At 37.7% G+C, this 21,702-nt stretch overlaps 1 protein-coding gene across 1 annotated transcript in view; it reads left to right on the forward strand.

Annotated features, from left to right (window-relative positions):
* Positions 1 to 5,862, forward strand: part of CNBD1 (cyclic nucleotide binding domain containing 1) — a 662,225-nt gene extending 656,363 nt beyond the window's left edge. The window contains exon 12 of the mRNA XM_077167152.1: positions 5,836 to 5,862. Coding sequence (XP_077023267.1) covers positions 5,836 to 5,847 — 12 coding nt within the window. The 3' untranslated portion in view covers positions 5,848 to 5,862. The remainder of the gene's footprint in view (positions 1 to 5,835) is intronic.
* The last annotated feature ends 15,840 nt before the right edge of the window (positions 5,863 to 21,702 follow it).

Genomic DNA, 21,702 nt, shown 5'->3' on the forward strand with positions numbered 1-21,702 from the left:
TTGTATCATTATTTTCTTCAATGTAAAATCAGACAAGAAAGACTCAGAAAAAGGTTAGACAAGGTTTCTCAATGCAAAACAACTACTTAAGGGAGCTTAGAGGAAACTATTTTTTCTTTTTTAATAATTTCACTGTGAACCAAAGCAACAAATAATTTTTCATTGTATCCTATATAATTAAGAGCACAAAATCAGTGTTTCTTTTCTCTTGGAGTTTTTTTGGGACAGGAAATGAATAAAACATCTCTAAAGGTTCAGAAAATCTAGATATAATTCTAGAAAAATTGGTAGAAAGCACCCTTTGAACTTGCCTGTTGAACAATAATCTCTAATCCCTAGGGGAAATCAGGGTTTTTTTTCTATTTTCACTATTATTTTACCATGAAGTAGGTTTTCTACAATGAGGCCATGTTAGTTGGGAAAGAATTTACTGGAAATATGAAAGGAATATAAGTGAAATTCGTCTTTGATGTTCTCCTCCACATGTAGTATATTATCGTTGTTTTTCTTGAACCTTTCTTTGTAATTTGTTCTCCCTACCATTTTGACTGGCATAGTTAGACCAAGTTATACCACAAGGGGAACTTGTGGCGCTGTGCCAGAGAAGTGAGACTGGGAGCAGGAGACAGCTATATTCTTTAAGCTGTCTCATCTAATGTCATCTTTATGTTATTCTATTTCATTTTTTGCTTTGTATATTGAAGTATTAACTGAAGTTTCTCATGTATTATCTCACATCACTTATATAATAATAGGGCTATGAGATACCCCTTAGAGATACTTAGAAGGTACCTTAGAGGTATCTTCGTAAAATAACGAAGGTATTCAATGTTTACTGCTATAAGGAAAATGAGAGGGTAATAAGCTAAGGAGAAAGGAACCAATAATGGCCATGTTAAATTTCAAAGGCTATACTTGGGATGATTGGGTAGAAATGTGCAATAATTAGTTTGAAACCTCTTTTTTTTTATGAAGGATTTTGGGCAAGGAGCCTGGGCTTTGCCCTCCTTGAGGGCTGACATCTGGGGGTTGGCCAGACAGGAATACAACCTAAGTAAGTTTAGGAAGAATAGAGAGAATTTCCGCACATATCCCTTACCTTCAAAGAGCCTGAGTTAAAGGACCCTAGAGGAAAAATAGCTTCACAGTTATAGTTAGGCAGCTATGCACAGAGATGCCTCCTGTCCCCTGGTCCTCTCTGTCCCTGTGCCCCATGTCATAGGAACAATGAAAAGATTTTCACAAGTAGCATGGAAGAGGGGAGAGGTTTTGGGCATTGCCACCTAGTGTCTTTAGGCAAATGTCATCCTGGGCCAGAAAAAATACTGCCCTCATACTAAGAATCCGTGGATGTAAAGGTGCTGCATGATCAGCAATGGCCTGAGAAAAGACTAGGCTCAGCTGAGAAGGATATGTTCTGATCTTAAGGATCACTTCCTCTCATCCCATGTCTTAGCACTACCACACATCCACTAGAACTTTAGACGGCATCTTCCACCCCGGGTGCTACTAAATAAACACCACGATTAGGTTCCCAACATTTAGAAAATGAAGGGCAAGGAGTGCAAAACTTGAATTTAAGTTTTGATACAGTAAAATAAAATTGTAAGTCTTCCATACCTGACTTGTAAATTCTGTTTCATACCCACTACATTTGTTCTTGCCTCTCAAAACTGGAGGCTTAAAATCCAGAAAGCAAGACTGAAAAAGGCGACAAGAAGCTGAAGATTTAGTTCTCATCCTAACACAGGCTTTAAGCAGAAGACAAAAGACTTTACTATATCATGTGGGTGGTCTATCTTATCACACAGAAGCCTTGGCATGACTTGCTGGCAGGACTCTGGATTTAACAGGTGATGGGCATTTTCCTGGATGCCCATTAGAGGGTCATCCTCAGGCATCCAGTTGGGAATAGATAGCTGGTGGAGGATGAGGAATTCCTGATCCCGGGCGTCAGTAATCACTTGAGTGAGGGCTGACATTACACAACTAGATATGATAATATCTAATTGTCCTAATAGCCAAGCCAGTTTGTTTCCTATAATGAGGAGATAAAACCCTTTTTTTTTTTTAGCATGGGCAGGCACTGGGAATCAAACCTGGGTCACTGGCATGGCAGGCGAGAACTCTGCTTGCTGAGCCACCGTCACCTGCCCAAGACATTCTTTTAAAATACAAAACAAGGACTTCTGGGTAAAGATGGCGGCTTAACAACATGCACATTTTAGTTCGTCCTCCAGAACAACTTCTAAATAACCAGAAACAGTACAGAACAGCTCCTGGGGCCACGTCAGTGAGCAGACACACAGTGTACCCCAGTCTGGACCAGCTAGACTGGCTGCGACCACCCCCCAGAACCGTGAGTTCCCAAAGCTGTGGCGGCCAGCGCCCCTCCCCCACAGACAGCTTCCCAGAAGGGAAAGGAAAGGACTTTACCAACAGCAGAGACTGGGCACAATCAAAGACTAATTGTGGAACTAATTAACAAATTCTGACTACTAAAAATAGGCCCCCAGCTTAGGTGAACCTGATCAAAGCTGAGGTTGCTCATTTTTGCCCCAGCACCAAGGGGGCAGGACTGACAGTAAAAGAGGAAAAAAAAAAAAAAAGAGGGAAACAGAGGTTTTCGTGGCTGTGTTTCTACAAAGGCTTGACTGCCTCTGGATACAGTGGCAGGAATTTTCAGGTTGCAACTGCCCCAGGCATAGGCAGAAGTGACCTCTTTTGCGGGCTTATCTGGAGCCTGTGCCTTCCCCAGGGGAGGGGTGAAGCCCCACCCAGGTGGAATCCCTCCATCAAGGAATTCAGACACCAGGGTTTGGTAATTTGAAGCCATTAAAACCAGCCTACAACCTCTCCTCTGTCTCCACCATGCCCCCAGCAGGGAGAGTCTGCCAAAGTTAAAGGTACCGCATCATCTTATGCTGGTGGGACCTGCAGGCAGACAAGTGCCACATACTGGGCAGGATAAGAAAAACAGAGTCCAGAGACTTCACAGGAAAGTCTTTCAACCTGCTGGGTCTCACCCTCAGGGAAAACCGACGCAGGTGACTTTTTCCTCCTGATAGGAGGCCAGTTTGGTCTGGGAAAATCTGGCTGGGGTCAATAATATCTAAGTAGACCCTCCTAAGTGTGTGTAGGGGGGGGAAGGGACCACACAAGCAGGGCAAGAAACAAGAAAACAAGAACTGAAAAATTCTCCTCTGTTAAACAAAACTTAAGCTAAAGGTCCAGATAAAGCTGAACTGAATGTCAAAGAACAGATAGACAACAAATTCATCCAGCAAGAAAACCCTAGATAAAATAAGTGAAAGCAATCTCCAGAATAAACTAATTAAGGTAATTAAATGCCTAGATGCCAGCAAAAAAATAACAAATCACACTGGGAAAATTGAAGATATGGCCCAGTCAAAGGAACAAACCAACAATTCAAATGACATAACAGGAGCGGAAACAATTAATTCAGAATGTACAAACAGACATGGAAAACCTCATCAAAAACCAAATCAATGAATTGAGGGAGGATATAAAGAAGGCAAGGAAAGAACAAAAAGAAGAAACTGAAAGTCTGAAAAAACAAATCACAGAACTTATGGGAATGAAAGACACAGTAGAAGAGATAAAAAAACAATGGAAACCTACAATGGTAGATTTCGAAAGACAGAACATAGGATTTCTGAACTGAAGGATGGAACATCTGAAATCTGACAAGAAATAGGAACTATAGGAAAAAAAATGGAAAAATATGAGCAAGGACTCAGGGAGTTGAAAAACAATATGAAGCGCATGAATATACGTGTTGTGGGTGTCCCAGAAGGAGAAGAGAAGGGGAAAGGAGGAGAAAAACTAATGGAGGAAATTATCACTGAAAATTTCCCAACTCTTATTAAAGACCTAAAATTACAGATCCAAGAAGTGCAGCGTACCCCAAAGAGAATAGATCCAAATAGACACACTCCAAGACATTTAATAATCAGAATGTCAGAAGTCAAAGAGAAAGAGAGGATCTTGAAAGCAGCAAGAGAAAAGCAATCCATCACATACAAGGGAAGCCCAATAAGACTATGTGCAGATCTCTCAGCAGAAACCATGGAGGCGAGAAGACAGTGGGATAATATATTTAAATCATTAAAAGAGAAAAACTGCCAACCAAGAATTCTATATCCAGCAAAATTTTCCTTCAAAAATGAGGGAGAAATTAAAACATTCTCAGACAAAAAATCACTGAGAGAATTTGTGACCAAGAGACTAGCTCTGTAAGAAATACTAAAGGGAACACTAGAGACAGATATGAAGACAGAAGAGAGAGGTGTGGAGAAGAGTGTAGAAAGGAAGACTATGAGTGTTCTAGTTTGCTAGCTGCCAGAATGCAACACACCAGAGACGGATTGGCTTTTAATAAAAGGGGATTTATTTTGTTGGTTCTTCAGAGGAAAGGCAGTTAACTTTCCACTGAGGTTCTTTCTTATGTGGAAGGCACAAGATGGTCTCTGCTGGTCCAGGCCCCTGGGTTCCAACAACTTTCCCCGGGGTGACTTCTTTCTGCATCTCCAAAGGCCTGGGCTGAGCTGCAAGTGCTGAGATGAGGAATGCCAAGCTGCTAGGCTGTGCTACATTGCGTTCTCTCATTTAAGCACCAGCCAATTAAGTCAAACGTCACTCATTGCAGCAGACACACCTCCCAGCCAACTGCAGATGTAATTAGCAACAGATGAGGTTCACGTACCATTGGCTTGTGTCCACAGCAACAGAACTAGGTATGCTCACTTGGCCAAGTTGACAACTGAATCTAACTAACACAATGAGTAAAGGTAAAAAGAAGGAAAATTAGATATGACATATAAAATCCAGAAGGCAAAATAGTAGAAGAAAGTACTACCCATGCAGTAATAACACTGAATGTTAATGGATTAAACTCTCCAATCAAAAGACATAGTCTGGCAGAATGGATTAAAAAACAGGACCCATCTATATGCTGTCTCTACTCAAAGGACATGAGGCCAAGGACACAAATGGACATTTACACACCAATGTTTATAGCAGCATTATTAACAATTACCAAGAGATGGAAACAGCCAAAATGTCCATCAACAGACAATTGGCTAAACAAACTGTGATATTTACGTAAGATGGACTATTATGCAGCTGTAAGACAGAATAAAGTTATGAAGTATGTAACAACATGAATGGACCTTAAGGACATTATACTGAGTGTGATTAGCCAGAAACAAAAGGACAAATGCTGTATGGTCTCACTGATATGAACTGACATTAGTGAATAAACTTGGAATATTTCCTTGGTAACAGACCATCAGGGGATAGAAATAGGGTAAGATATTGGGTAATTGGAGCTGAAGGGATACAGATTGTGCAACAGGACTGAATATAAAAACTCAGAAATGGACAGCACAATATTACTTAACTATAATACAATTATGTTAAAACACTGAATGAAGCTGCATATGAGAATGATAGAGGGAGGAGGGCTGGGGCATAAATGAAATCACAAAGAAAGATAGATGATAAAGATTGAGATGGTGTAATCTAGGAATACCTAGAGTGTATAATGATAGTGACTAAATGTACAAATTTTAAAAATGCTTTTGCATGAGGAAGAACAAAAGAATGTCATTACTGCAGTGCGCTGAAAATAGATGGTACTTAATATTTTAAAATTTCAACTAATGTGTGAGACTAAAGCAAAAAAATGTTTTTTTGGTACAAATCTATACTTTGACTAGAGCATCTCCTAATATAACTTATGTAGATAGTTGATTGAACACCTTAAGTACATGGAACTTTGTATAGGACATGAGATTTTGCTGGTTTGTCCAGGTGATGCCCTGATGAATCCCAGAGTGATTTGATCAGTGAGTGGAGAAGTATTTCCAAAGAACCCTTCAGAGAATGGTGAGAACGGGGGAAAACCCAACTTCCCCAAGTTGAATTCTTGATATTCTCACAAGCAGTGTGGACAACCAAAGCTATAGGCTGAGCCCCCAGTCTTGGAGTTTGTTCATATGAAACTTAACCCCACAGGGGATAGGTCAGGCCTACTTGAAGTTAGGTCTAAGAGTCACCCCCAAAAGAACCTCTTTTGTGGCTGAGATGTAGCCTCTCTGTCCAGCCAACACAACAAGCAAACTCACCACTCTCCCCCTGTCTACGTGGGACATGACTATCAGGGGTGTGGATCTTCCTAGCAGCATGGGACAGAAATCCCAGAATGAGCTGAGATTCAGCATCAAGGGATTGAGAAAAACTCTAGAATGAGCTGAGACCCAGTATCAAGGGATTGAGAAAACCTTCTCGACCAAAAGGGGTAAGAGTGAAATGAGACAAAGTGTCAATGGCTGTGAGATTCCAAACAGAGTCGAGAGGTTATCCTGGAGGTTATTCTTATGCATTAAGCAGATATCACCTTGTTGTTCAAGATGTAGTGGAGAGGCTGGAGGGAATTGCCTGAAAATGTAGTGCTGTGTTCCAGTAGCCATGTTTCTTGATGATGATTGAACAATGATATAGCTTTCACAATGAGACTCTGTGAATGTGAAAACCTTATGTTTGATGCTCCTTTTAGCTACTATATCAACAGAAGAGTAGCACATATGGAACAAAAATAAATAATAGGGGGAACAAATGTTAAAATAGATTTAGTTTGAAATGCTAATGATCAATGAAAGGGATTAGTAAGGGGTATGACCTATATATTTTTTTTTCTCTTATATTTTTCTGTTGTCTTTTTATTTCTTTTTCTGAATTGATGCTAATGTTCTGGGAAATGATCATGATAATGAATATGCAACTATGTGATGATATTGTGAATTGCTGAGTGTATGTGTTGGGAATGTTTGTGTTTCTTGTAATTTTTTTTAATTAATATAACATCTAATAATAGATGTTGGCAGCAACATCTATGCTCATTGCAACATCAAAACCCTGTACAAATGGTAGATCCGATTTTCAAGTTTTATAATAATTTTAGTGGCAGGTGCTGGCATCAAGACCATTTTTTTATGTATTCTTTTACCAAACACAAAGAATCATCACCATACTCTACACCTTTTAAAATATCAAAATAACTTCTCTAAACCCATACACTTGAGAATTTGGAATTGTGATCTTGCTCTGAGCTTTTCCATGTTTTCTTGTCTCCCATAAAAGTAGGCCAGGATGAAGAGCATTAAAAAGAGAAACAAAGTCAGGAAAATCTAAAACAAGATCACAGCAAATATGGCCAGCAGTAGTCCAGTACAGCTTGGTTGAAGTGCCACCTATACAGAGCCAATTCAATGTAGTTCTCATAGTAGTTGACTGACACATTCCATGCAGTGGGCAAAGTGGTTTAAAAATATGAATTGATATTGTCTCTACCCAACAGTAACTTTTAGATAGTACTGGAAACAATTGCAAAATTTCCGGCATACTATGGTCAGGGCCAATGTTGAGATAATGCTGAGAGCTCTATGGGAGCATAATTTACCTTGCTTCTCTCAACTATCAGAGGTTGGGGGTAAATAACATGAGAAGTGGTATGTGTGTGGGTGGCAGAGAGGAGTGATGGTTCCAGGAAGGACTTGCAGAGAAGATAAAGTGTGAATTGAGTCTTAAGGTATGTGTTGAAATCTTCCAGCCAGGTGAGCCTCAGCACAAACATCCTCCCAAACTGGTCCCATTCTGCTCATCCCACCCTCCCCTCAGCCCGCACCTCAGCATGATGAGAAGGTGAGGCTTTCCCATTCCCAGTTCTGTGATACCCATTCATCATCAGAGCACATCTGGCCACACCCACCGACTCTCAAAATCCCAGATATACTGGAGAAATAGCAACACTTCCAAAATTGACACCTCACATTTTCCATAAGCCTACAAATGTTCTCAGACTGATATTTGCATCATCTAGGTTTTACACCCTAGTCATGGTTCAAAAGCCTCTTAACTGACGCTGGGGTAGCACTTAATTCCAGTGTGGGATAAATGCTCCCCCTGCAAGTACACCCTAGTAACGTAGAACAAATTTATCCAAGGGAAAAATACCTACTCAGGAGGTTAATGCTTCGTGAGAATTTTGAAGAGCCCCTCTTTCCTTCAGTTAAAAGTGTAAAGTCAGCCAAGTCCAAGGCTTCTCTCTCAAACTCTAAGGGCATATTTTGAGGTTACATTTTGAGGATGGAGAGATACTTACCCCCCACCTCACCCTGCACCCACCCCCCACCCCTGCCCCATTTTCTCTAGGTTTTTATTTAGGTCAATGTCATGGCACAATTTGTTTGTACTGTGTATGAGGCAGTCTGCTGCTAATAGATAGTCTTTCTAAATGCCATATGGTCAATCTGTATTCATTCCTTCAGGTCAGCCAAGGGAAAAAGTACTCTTTTTTTTTCAATTGTTTCGTGAATGGTATTAAAGGGTGAAGAGAGATGATTCTAGCAGGGAGGTATTACTACGTCAAATACCACCTAGGTTTTACTCAGATTTACAGACTAACTCTATTCTGGATAGGTACCTATACATTATTGAGGTGGCTAATCCTGGTCCTCACTAAGGGAGACTTAGTGTTTACTCCCTGTAGCTCTCCAACAAGCAAAAGTGCAGTGCCTTTTCCCCACTGTCCATATCCACCCCTGCCGCAAGTCCGCTTGCTATCGAGTTCCCCGTTTCTTTCTCTCCACAGAAAGCATTACATATATGGAGTAATATGGACATGGACTGAGGAGAGTTTCAGGTTAGCCAAGGGGAAAATTGCTCATTTGTGACTAGGGGAAGTAATGACTGTATCCAACCCCTTCCTTCTAGGCACCAGTAATCTCTATGCTTTTTGCATCACCTTTTCCCTCAATCTTTCCTCTCTCTTCTGCTCTGAGAATTTTTGCTAGTCTGGTGGGGCAGAGAGTTCTCTCACTTCTGCTCTTTCATATTTTTCCCTTTATCAATAAATACAGAATGGCTCAGTTGCTTGAATAGACATGTATATACAAGGAAGGTTAGAGGAAAATCAAAAGAGTTTGGGAAAAGTGTACTCCCTAGACTATATATATATAGTCTAGGGAGTACACTTTATATATACATATATATATATATGAATAATTTGAAATCTTCATAATATTATTTGGGCTTAAGAAAAAGAAGAAAGGATGTTTTAGACAGACAATACATTATGATCTAAGGTACTCTGGAATGGAATGCACATTTTATTCAGTGTTCTACAAATGTCAGATGATTTTGACTTGCCAGATCATGGTAAGCCCCTGGGGGTTTTATTCTAAGAATGTTGGATTTTAGTGATATGTTTTAAGCAGAGGGATGGTTTATGTTATAGAAAGATTACCCTGACTTTTTATATAGTCAAAGACAGACTATAGGGATTAAGAGGGGAGACAGAATATCAGTTAGGGGACTATTCCAGTAGCCTAGATAACAGCTAGTGGTAGCTTGTTCTAGGATTGCAGAAGTAGATATAAAAATACAGGGTCATATTTAGATAACATATTTAAGGGAGAATCTAAAAGGACTTAGTTGATGGACTATGAGATGTGAAGAAGAACCAGGAATGAAGGCAAATTCCTAGCTGTGTACTTTTTCCTGAGAAGGGGCTGGATAATCAAAATGAGAATACTTGGGAGAGAGCACATTTTAGAGTTGGAAATTAAAAGTTTCATTTTGTACATGTAATTTTTGAGATGCAATTAAATATCAAAATGCAAATGTTGAGAATAAAGGTTGCTACACATGCAGAAGATACCAACGTGAGGGACATCAGCCTAGAGATATATTTGGAGACATAAAACTGAAGGAGTTCAGTTAGGAAGAGAACATAGAAAAGAACCAAGGAGAATGCCCTCGGGTATTCTGAAATTTAAAGTTCTGGTGGAAAGGTAGCCACCAAAAACGTCAGCAATGTAGAGAGAAAATCGGGTGGTCTGATGTCAATGAAACCTGGAGATGAAACTACGTATTTCAAGCAGTAGGGCATGGTAAACTGTCAAGGTTGCAAATACGTCACTCAGAAGGGGAAAAATAATTGGCAATTCATTTTGGCAAGATACAGGTCAGAGGAGGAGAAGGGAAGGGCAGTTTGATTTGAATAGGTTGAGAAGAAAATGGGATATGAGATGTGTAAAAGCAATTCGTTCTAGGATTTCTTTGAAGGGGAGCAGACAAATGGGGCAGTAACTGCAGAGAAATGTGAGGTTAAGGGATGGTTTAAGCCTTTTTTAAAAAAATTTAAAAAATGGATAATGTTAAGGCAGGATTTTATGGTGATGAGAATGACCTGGAAAGTGAAGAAATTACTGAGGCAAGAGAATAAAATGTGTTTTTCTTTTGTGGTTCCAGATAGTAGACTTCTGATACTGTAATTAATTCAGACATTAAAAAAAAGACTCTCAATAATGGCAGTTTTAGATGTCCCTTAGTGAACTTTTGTGGTGTTTAACAATGTCCTTCATTACGTCGTGGCTAAGCCCTAATTCATGTATTATTTTATAAAATCTTGCAACTGAAGAGCTGCAATAGAAAGAGGGGAGAAGACTTAACAGAATACTTATCACTCTAAATACTACCTGTGTATTTCTTTAAAGATCAAGTCTTGTAAAAAAAAAAATCTTTAAGTAAGAGCCTCTAAACTACTAAAAGATTACATCCATTTCAGAAAGGGGAGGTGAATTTAATGTCTGTTGCTTTAAAAGAGAAATAGCTAATGAAAGCATTTGAATAAATACCAGAAAACGAATGTCACAAAATTGGATAGTGAAATATAAAAATGTCATATAAACTAAGGAAGGACCAAGCTTGGGAAATTAGGGAAACTTTCCTTAGATGGTAAATAATTAGTGTGTAGAGCAGGCTACTGAAGTACGCAATAAAATCTTTAACTATGAACACATTAGAAAATGATTTAAGCATTTTGACTACAGTTTACAGCCATTAAACATCAGCTGGGTAAGTGGAGAGATCATTAAACACCATATGGGCTCTTTCTTAAATAAAACAACAACAACATAATTTCAGCAGAGTGGAAGATAGAAGGAAAACAGGATTTTCATTTCAAATCCCAAACTGTTTTATTTTCTCACAGATATAACCAAAAGATTAAACAAGTAAAATCTATTGTTATAATAATCAAGATAATAGCATAAATAAGCCAAGCAGAAGAAACTTCATAGCATCCTGTGCCATGGAAACAGGACTTATGATTATTCGAGACCCAAGAAGAAAAAAAATAATCACTCAAAATAATTCAGGGGACCGAGCACCATGGAGCGGCAGCAATTTTACACTAATAATATAGATTAGCTCCACTTAACTGTTTTCAGCAATTCGATCATGATGCAGTCTGTTTTCTGTGGACACTTGTAAGCATGATAGTAGCTCCTTACGTGCCTGCAAAGTGAAGAAAAACATGAAGGAAAATATGTCAATACTGTAGGGCCCAAATACTTTTCTCCCCAAATATCTAGGTTACCTGATTAAACTGAGCTTTATTCACCCTTTCCTTCAAAATTCTCATGTTAATACTTGCCTCGTTGTTTAATTTTCTTGGAAATTATTAATCTAGAACCCACCACCCCCAGCATTCCTTTGCTTATGCTCGTTTCTGACATAAAGTTATGTCAAAACAAAAATATATTGTAAGCAACCAACAGCAAACTTGGATCCCCAAATCACTAGGCCCTCCAGTCAAATTGCATGCTGAAAATCAGGAGATTGCTTAATTTTGATGTCTTAAAAGCTTGTTATATTACTCTGATTTTGTGATACTATGGAAAAATTTTTGAATGGTGATTTCCATTACAATAGGAATAAAGGAAAAGAATTCTCCCTTGCCTTCCTTTAAGTCAAATAGAAATATCAGCATTAAGAAAGGGCTCACAATTTTGTTTCTAAGTTATTTCATCTGATTTAACCACAGACCACATTCTACTGTCAAACTATCCAAAAAGAACATGGACAGAAACCAGTGTCAGATTCCCAGAAACCCACAAGAGCTCATCAAGCTCTGCAGAGAAACAGAGTGAAAGGGGTCAGTATAACTTAAGTGTCAGACCAAAGGAATAGTGTAAAAATAGACTTTTTGCTGCATGTTTCTTATATGCAAATTAGCTCGCAATCCATGATAAACGGGCACGAGACATCCAAGTAAGGCAGAAGTTGCCTTGGTTTACGTGCATTTTGCCAGTTAGGATTTTGCCGCACTGAATCCCAGCAGCTGGACGTAGCAAACCATGTCCACAGATGCCCATTCAACTCCAGTCTTCTTGGCTCACTCAGTTATGTGCTCCATCAGAGAAATCTGTGTTGGGCGGTCTCTCTTTGTGATTTTTTTCCTTTATTTCCATCATTTAACTGCCTCAATCCTTCCTTATATTCCTTTCCAACAAACTATTGTCATTTGTTTTACAATAAAGTCCTATATTTATGGTAATGTTTACATATTTATTAGAAATTTAACATGTCTTTTTAACGGTGCTAGTATTTTTATTGAGGTTAGTATTATTTTAGTTGTGGCTCTGTTTACAACATTACACAGATTGTGAATGCTATATTCTTAACTCTATTTCCCCCATAAGTACTATTATTTTTAACGTGTGATTTGTGTAGAAAGTGGGATTGGGAGGAAGGTGGATACTGCAATTTAGCAAAATGCCTGTAATATAATTCAGGTTTATAAACTGGAGCAAGGCAGAGCTGAAAAAAATCAAAACATCAGAGGGAAGAAAAAAATTACCTGGTGCCTCCCTCCTAGCTGAGCCTTGTTTGCAGGACAATGAGCAGGGACTGCGGGGTTTCTATAGCCCTCTAGTAAATCTTTGATGTGTGTAAGGGGGGTGGGGGTTAAGGAGAGGGGTGGAAGAGACAGAGCTATTCCAGGGAGGCCAGTACTAAAATACATATCATAAATCCTTGCTATTTTAACTGGATCACACTCTGTTCAGTCAGCATTCAAAAGTTATAAATATTCACAAAGGAGCAAAGGTTGTGAAGAATTGGAAATAAGACCACATTCAGACATTAAAATATAGTCTCATATTCAACCCACCCGTTCAACAAATATATGTGGGATGCGCCAATTAATTTTTATAAAGATGTGAACATGTAATTCAACGACATCAAGAACCAAGGGTTTGTTTTGTCTCATATGGTTGCAACAATTAAATATTCCTTTTACTCTTCATGTCTAATGCTGAGACCACCATTAGTATATCATGTTATAGATATCTTCTTGCTGGCTGCTTCTCCAGAGCTATTTCAAAAGGGAAACATGTTTTATATACCTTTGTCTCCTAATACATTGCTTAAAACTCAAACATTTATTGAATGTATCAATCAGATGAATGAATGAATAAGCAAATAATTTTTGTTTGAAAATACTGATCTTCATCCCACAACGTGTTAACTGCAAGTATCTTAAATATCAGAATATATTGTCTTCAAACCCATCAGTATTCCATTTATTTCATTGCTACCTCTTTTATAGTACTTATTATGGTCTGTATTTTATTGCATGCCCTTCTGCATATGTCCATTAAACCTACTAGATAGTGAGCTTCGGAAGGTACTTTGTAGAGATTATCATATGTTTTTTATATCTAGTAGATGACCAATAAATAGCTCTGAATTTAATGTTTTACTAAAGATATTGAGGCAATTATTTATTTAAAATATCATAAGTAAGTGAAGCATCACTGATTTTGGAATCTAGAAACCATTTTCTAATATGTTGGATGATCTCTAGATAAATTAAAATTTTAGTGAGAATTTCAATATGTGCAAAATTTAAAAAGAACTTTAAAGGGCTAACACATGTCTTTTACAGCACATCTTAAGGTGCTCATTAACATATTATTGGTCATTATGGCACTAATACATAATGTCAAATTTTTGATGGATAAAAAAATTCATGCAATAATTTCATTAAGACAGTTTGCAATCTAAAAGATTGAGAAGGAAGATTTCAGATGTGTCATTTTTGCTGTGCCCAAATCCTCAGAGGTCAGAATTATTAAATCATGCTTGGGAAAGAAAAATATATAATGAAAATAAGGGGCAATCTCTGCATAGAAAAAACAAGGTTTGTTCTGTAAATCCAGAGATGCTGTGATTCAGCGTTCACGTTGATTTTCCCTTTGTAAAAGTTCCTGTCTGTGCCTTCTATTTTTTTTGTAATTACATGCTTCAGTGATTTATGATGGTGGTATCAAATAATAGATTCTAAAGCAATAAAAGAACTAAATTAGAAAGTTCTACTCATCTGCAAATTTTTTTTGTAATGAAATGATATTGTGGAAAAAAAAAAGAAAAAGCTATTAATAGCATTCAAAACAAATGACTAAGCAATTGGCATGCCCCCTACTCTGGAATTGAACAGATTCTAACCTTAAAATGACGTTTTGTAGCATATTGAGAAGTTTGGTCAGCCATTCTGTTTCCTGAGGGTACATCTGTTGAAATGCTTTTATTCTACTTTGAAGCACACCAAAAGGACTCTACAAAGTACGTTGTGCTTCTGGCCTTCTGTAGGATGCAAACAAATGCCGTCATCAACTTTCTTACCTCTTGTGCCAGTTTGAAAGGATGTGTGTGCCCTAGAAAAGTCATGTTTTAATCCTAACTCCATTTCGTAAAGACAGTCATTTCTTCTAATTCCGATTCAGTACTGTATGTTGGAAACTTTAGTTACATCATATCCCTGGAGATGTGACTCAATCAAGAATGGTTGTTAAGCTGGATTAGGTGGTGATGTGTCTCCACCCATTCTAGGTAGGTCTTGATTAGTTTACTAGAATCCTATAAAAGAGGAAATATTTCAGAGCAAAGGGGAGATTGTAAAACAGCAGAGAATGACATAGCCACGAGAAGCAGAGAGCCCACCAGCCAGAGACTTTTGAAAATGAAGAAGGAAAATGCCTCCCAGGGAGCTTCATGAAACAGGAAGCCAGGAGAGAAAGTTAGCAGATGACGCTGTGTTCGCCATGTGCCCTTCCAGCTGAGAGAGGAACCCTGACTGTGTTCACCACGTGCCTTCTCACTTGAAGGAGAAACCCTAAATTTCATTGGCCTTCTTGAATCAAGGTATCTTTCCCTGGGTACCTTAGATTGGACAATTCTATAGACTTGTTTTAATTGGGACATTTCTGTGGCCTAAAAACTGTTAACTTGTAACTTATTAAATTCCCCTTTCTAAAAGCTATTCCATTTCTGGTACATTGCATTCTGGCAGCTAGCAAACTAGAACACCACTTAAGCTTCAGTTTTGTTTAAGATTTTTGTTGCTAGCATGACTTGATCTGTTTAGAGATTCAAATTTATCAAATAGAATCACATTCACTTGATACGTGGTGCTTATAATGAAGAGCCACTGTGAAAAGACAGTAGCACAGGAGTCTCAACTACCACTATGCATCAGAATTTATGGGGAGATATTTTTAAATTATAGAGATTCCTCAGTTGCATCCCTGCGATTCCATTTTGTTCGGTGGAGGCTAGGATGCCCCAGTGATTCTGATGTAGAACCAGGACTGAGATTCATGCCAATCAGAAAGAAATAGGAACAGATGTGAGTCGGGAGACTTGCATGGAGTAGCACTACAAACTTTTATAAAAGTTATGACTTTGAGAAAATCCCGATAGTCAGTATCTTTTAAATAAATTGGTTTTACAAAAGGACAGGTAAGGTTTCATACAACTGTAGAAAGCCTATTTTTCTGCAGTGGCATTAAGAAAGCTACCTCAGCATCGTAAAATGCCTATTAGTGAATAAAATTTGATATTACCAACAGTTCATCAACATAGGTGCAACTTCAATTGTATGCCATCCATAACTCTGACAGTGGCTAATAGCTCTTGAAAATATAAGAAACACCAGGAATACCTGTGCCACAATATCGACATATCATGTCAAAAGGGGAAAGATTTTGAGGGAATCTTGGCTTCTATGAGCTTTTCGGTGATTACATAGTACTACCTAAATGGATATTCTGAATTACCCTATGATGCTTTCTGGAAAAAAAAATTATGAATAAACACAATACTACATTTAATTGAGTGCTTATAAGGAAAAGTAATTCCTCAACTCAATTGCTGCATTAATCATTTAAAATGAAAATGTAATTTTTGCTTTAAAGAAGAAAATAAAGAGCAGCTTAAGAATGTAATGAAATACTTCTCCTTGAATGTGTTACAGTTAATCCATTAGCCATAATAATATACTCCACCAGGAATATGGAGCAGGAATTGGGGGAAAAAAGTCACAGAAGTCCCTCCAGCAGTAACCATTATCCAGAGCCAGAGTCACACAGCAATTTGAGAAAGGAAAGTCATATTAAAAGTTGGTTTCAGCCAAGGATGCTAATTTGTGGCCATCAGTAATGCCCCTGCATCATCACCTGTCAGGGGCAGTCTGAAATCAATATTCTTAGTTCAGAATGTCTTTTATACATGCCTTTTCCTTTTCTTTGGAATGTCCCTCCTTTCTCATATTTCTAGTTGATACCCTATATCAAAATACAATTATCTAATGCAAATACATGCTCAAAAAGGCTTCAGAAAACTCTCCGTAATTTCAGCATTTAAAAATATGAATTTTCAAAATAGAAAAGTAAAAAAAAAAAAAAAAAGGAACTTTTGCTTTGGGGAGTTGCTGTATAAATTCTATAGGTATTCAAGTCTATAGGTCCGTTAGGCAAACACAAAACCTGAAAACTGAAGCTAACTTCAGGCCCACTTAGAGCTGCACAATTTGTAGCAGTTACTTTTTCAACAAAAACAGAAATCATTGCTAAGCCATCTTGTTACCTACCAGGTAAACGTTCCATAGATTTGGATTTATCAGCCTGAGGATGTAATGAGAAAAGCCAAGCAGTAATTATGAACTTGAAATTCTGTGCTGGTGCATTACAATGAACATAATCCACTCTTTCTTACTTCAAATACTTCAAGTTATTAGAGCTGTTTAAAAACAGAATGCTGAAAGACGGTGAAGAACCAGTTATTTCTTACTACACAAAGAAAAAAACCTATCCACAAAAGAGCTAAAAGTAGACTAAAAGAAAAAAAAGCTGTTTTTAAAGAGGAAACCAAAATTTCTACAGCTAACACACATTGCCAGTACTTTCATGGATTGTACTTATCTCTACTCTTTATCCCCTGAAGGCAGTAGTTTCCAACTTTGATTACATGTTAGAACTATGTGGGGATTTTTTTTAAAGAGCTATTTCCACGTTTCACTCTCTGAGATTCAGACTTAATTGTTATAGTGTGGGCACTGGAATATTTTAAAAGCCCCCAGGAGACTCAAATGTGTACTGAGGGTAGAAATCACTGCTCCATGTTATATCATTGCCAGTATGTTCTCCAAATCTGAAAGAGCCGTAAGAACCCAATAACCCCAGTGAACTGCAATAAAGATATTGTTAGAGGTCACCAAATGAAATAAGGTTGCTTGATAGAAGACCTCCTGATCCAATTTTTTTCTAGATTCATTAATTACTACAATTACCTATTTGACCAGGTAGGCTCCTGATTTAATGCCAGGGGCATCTGTAATCTCTACAAAGCCTCATCTAATCAAGTGATTTTCCAGGCACACGTATGTCAGGAGTAAGGAACAAATTTAATTGTAGTTAGAGGATACCTTGTATCTCATACAAGATACATAGGGCTGTCCTTTAGAAAATGAATCTGAGGAACACAAATCCTCATCTAGGATTTCTGACCTCATCTAATAGGAAAGAACTAAAGGGTGTGTGAAATTGTAAATTAAAGCACTGTAAAAATGTTGAAGATTTTTACTATTCTCCCTTGCTGGGTGCAAGTCTTACCAGAGAGTAGTGAACATTTTCTATAGTACTTAGAGGTGTTGTCATTCAAACTTACAGGATTTATATAATAATTGGAGCTATCTTTCAAACGTATAGGTGTTTCATGTTCTCTTTCTGTGTTTTGCTTCTCATCTGTTTCACTTCTTGTCTGTTTCTTTCTTGTAGGCACATGCTACAGAGATGAGTGAGGAAGGGGAGAGGAAAAGGAGGAAGGGAAATGGAGAGAGTAGCTCACTATTATTCCAGAATAGTTTTATAGCATTACAATCTCTGTTGCTGAAGGACTTTTTTTTCTTGAGTGCTTATTTTTGTTTGTTGTTTTGTCTATAGTTCAAAACAAAACAAGTTGGAAGTTAGTTTCCTGCATTGTAAGTTTGGCCAATATAAAATTCCCAAGTATTTTACAACTGGAAAAAAGAAGGTTGTTTTAGTGATGTTTGAGCTGCATAAACCAGATCTGTTAATCATTGACCAAGTCTTTTATTTTTCATCATACTGAGAGCCACACCATTTGATGCTTCCCCTCTCCTTTCCTTGATCTCACCCCAGGCAGGGTACTGTGTTTGCACCAGACCAGAAAGTACCTTTGACTGTGACACTACCCTTTTGCCTACCACACACATATACACCATCTTTCTAAATAGGGTTGATCACAATGACAAATAGCACTTTAACCTTGGCTATTCCTTGATACACTCTGCTTAACACAGACACATACTCTCTAAGGGTCCACGATTTACTTGAGATTCTAAAAGGTGAAACTTCTTGCATTTCTTTTTAAACTTTTTTTTTTTGCATGAGTACGCACCAGAATCAAACCCGGGTCTCCAGCATGGCAGGCAAGAACTCTGCCACTGAGCCATCATTGCACTGCCCTAATTTTTTTTTACTGTATGATATAATAAATATACAAAGCAAAGAAAGAAAAAAAAACATAGTTTTCAAAGCACTCTTCAGCAAGTAGTTACTGGACAGATTCCAAAGTTTGTCATGGGCTACTAAACCATCATCTCAGATTTTTCCTTCTAGCTGCTCCAGAATATAGGAGGCTAGAAGGAATAAATATTTTTTTATTATCCCAATCGACTTTTTTTCTTTTTTGTAAAAAATAGCATATGTATATAAAAGTAATACATTTCGAAGCATAGCACAACAATTAGTTGTAGAACATATTTCATAGTTTGGTATGGGTTACAATTCCACAATTTTAGGTTTTTACTTCTAGCTGCTCTAAGATACTGGAGACTAAAATAAATATCAGCTTAATGATTCAGCAATCATATTTGTTTGTTGAACCCTACTTTCTCAGTATAACTCTACCATTACCTTTGATCTTTCTAGCCCACTCTTTAGGGGTATTTGGGCTATGCCCATTCTAACTTTTTCATGGGGTAGGGAGATGGAACTAGCTGATGTTCTGGAGAGGCTGGGCCTTCTAGGTTTTGGGACTTAATCTGGTCCAGAGACCCATCTGGAGGTTGTATGTTTCTGGAAAGTTACTCAAGTGCATTGAACCTTTGTAGAATCTTATATATTGCCCTAGGTGTTCTTGAGGATTGTCTGGAATGGTTTTAGTTGGGGTTTGACAAGTTGTAATAGGAAGTAATGTCTAACTGCAGCTTGTGTAAGAGTGACCTTCAGAGTAGACTCTTGACTCTATTTGAACTCTCTCGTCCCCGGTACTCTATTAGTTATGCTTCTTTTCCCCCTTTTGGTCAGGATGGAATTGTTGGTCCCATGGTTCCAGGGCCGGACCCATCCCTGGGAGTCATCTCCCATGCCACCACTGAGATTTTCACTCCTAGATGTTATGTCCAACATGGGGGGGAAGGCAATGATTTCTCTTCCAGAGTTGGGCTTTGGAATAGTGAGGCCATATCTGAACAACAATAGAGGTCCTCCAAAAGTAACTCTTAGGCATGCCTATAGGCAGTCTAAGCTTCTTTGCTACCTACATAAGCTTCACAAAAGTAAGCCTCAAGATCAAGGGCTTGGCCTATTGATTTGGGTGTCCCTAATGTTGACACTGTATCAAGGGATTCCCTGATAGTAAAGTTTAATAGTTCCATATTTTTTCTTCTATTCCTCAAGGGACTTTGCCATTACTTTTGGATTATCTGCTTAATATATTCTAGCATACATCCAGGCATTACATTAACGATACAGGATTAAAGGCCCTCATTCTTATTCTGGGTTCCCTGTGTTTCAGTTGTTCAAATGAGCTATCCAGACAGGTTGAGTTAGATTATGTGCTACAGACAATTTAGGTTCCTGACAAAATAAACCTTTCCTCCTTTGATCCCAAAGAGTAGGTGCAGTCCTAAAATACAGGCAATGTCTTCCTTACCCCTGTATCTGAATTACCTAGTCGAGACCATATTGACTTCATTCTTATCTCTAAATACCAGGTTATAGATATGTAAAACAGCATCTCAAAATCCAGAAATAATAATTACCACTCCAGACTAAATATATCTGCTATAAGAGCTTACAGTCTAGGCCTCTGTTTTCTTATAGACATTTTCTAAAGGAGACCATATGACAATTCCTCTTTTGTTTCTGGCTTATTTTGCCTCAAAAAATCTATAAAGCCACAAAAATTATTTTTCATCTTTAAAAGCACATTATTGTCATTGTATGGAAGAATGGTTAAAATATATTTCGACTCAAATGTATGGTTAAAGTTCTGTTTCTTTTAAGATAAGATGTGAGTTAATAGCACTTATATGGTGGCTTTAAATAACATAGGCTCATTAGGCTTACAACCTACATATCTCTGTATTATCCTTAGGTGTTGTTTTAAAATGTAAATAGATGTGTTTTCAGGAAGTTGGAAATATTCCAGTCTATCAACCCCAAGAATACAAACAGTTTCCAGTATAATTCCTTTGGTTCTCCTTTTCCAAATATATTTTTCCCGCTCTTCTAAAGATGATGATTGTGCTTTGATTAATCACTGCATAAACCTGATGGTTTGACTAGAGAACAATTTACATTCACATGAAGTGAAATCGAGATACAGCATGATATGTTTGGTTGCTAGAAAACCAACACTTGTTTAGAAAAAACTGGTAAATGAATGTTCTCCAGTATCCTGGAGCAGTTAGAAGGATAAAATGAAAAGTCATGGAACTGTAACCCATACCAAATTTTAAAATCTGTTCTATAACTATTTGTTAAAATGTACTTGGAAATTTATTGCTTTTAATATACATGTTATATTTCACAATAAAAATTTTAAAAAAAAGATTCAAGCAATTATTCTGCCTATTTAAAATATACTACTCTGTTACCAAGTGGTAGAAAAGGGACAGTTACTCTTTACAGATTTATAACAACTAATAAATGAAGAAAGGCTATTTGAATGTCATCATTTTGTCATCTTAGTGAATTAGTGGATTTAGACATTGACATTGCTAAAACAGAGGTAGCCAGAAACTCAGAGTCTCTGACTGGAATAATATGATATCTATCAGGTAATTTTAGCAAAATACCAAACCTAAACTGGATCAAATGTTTATATACAACCATCAATTTACAAGAAATATAGAGCAACAAAAATATGTTGAATGGGTTATGGGGCAACAACCAGCAATATCACAGACTATAGGAAACTTTACAGGATAAATAATATGGTTTAACAAATATATTTCAAGAAAGATAGGTGGCGATAGTTTTGATAGATAGACAATAGAGAGAGCTAGACAGAGGCTTTTTCTACTTATTTATGTCTTTCATTTATAAAAGGTTCCATTGGAGTGCACAGGTGGTTCAGTGGTAGAATGCTAGCCTTTCATGTGGGAGACCCGGATTCGATTTCTGGACCATGTACCACCACCACCCCCACCCCACCAAAAAGGTTCTATTAAAAAGAATGTTGAGC

This window comes from Tamandua tetradactyla, chromosome 6 (assembly GCF_023851605.1).
Source record: "Tamandua tetradactyla isolate mTamTet1 chromosome 6, mTamTet1.pri, whole genome shotgun sequence".
Classification (NCBI taxonomy): Eukaryota; Metazoa; Chordata; class Mammalia; order Pilosa; family Myrmecophagidae; genus Tamandua; species Tamandua tetradactyla.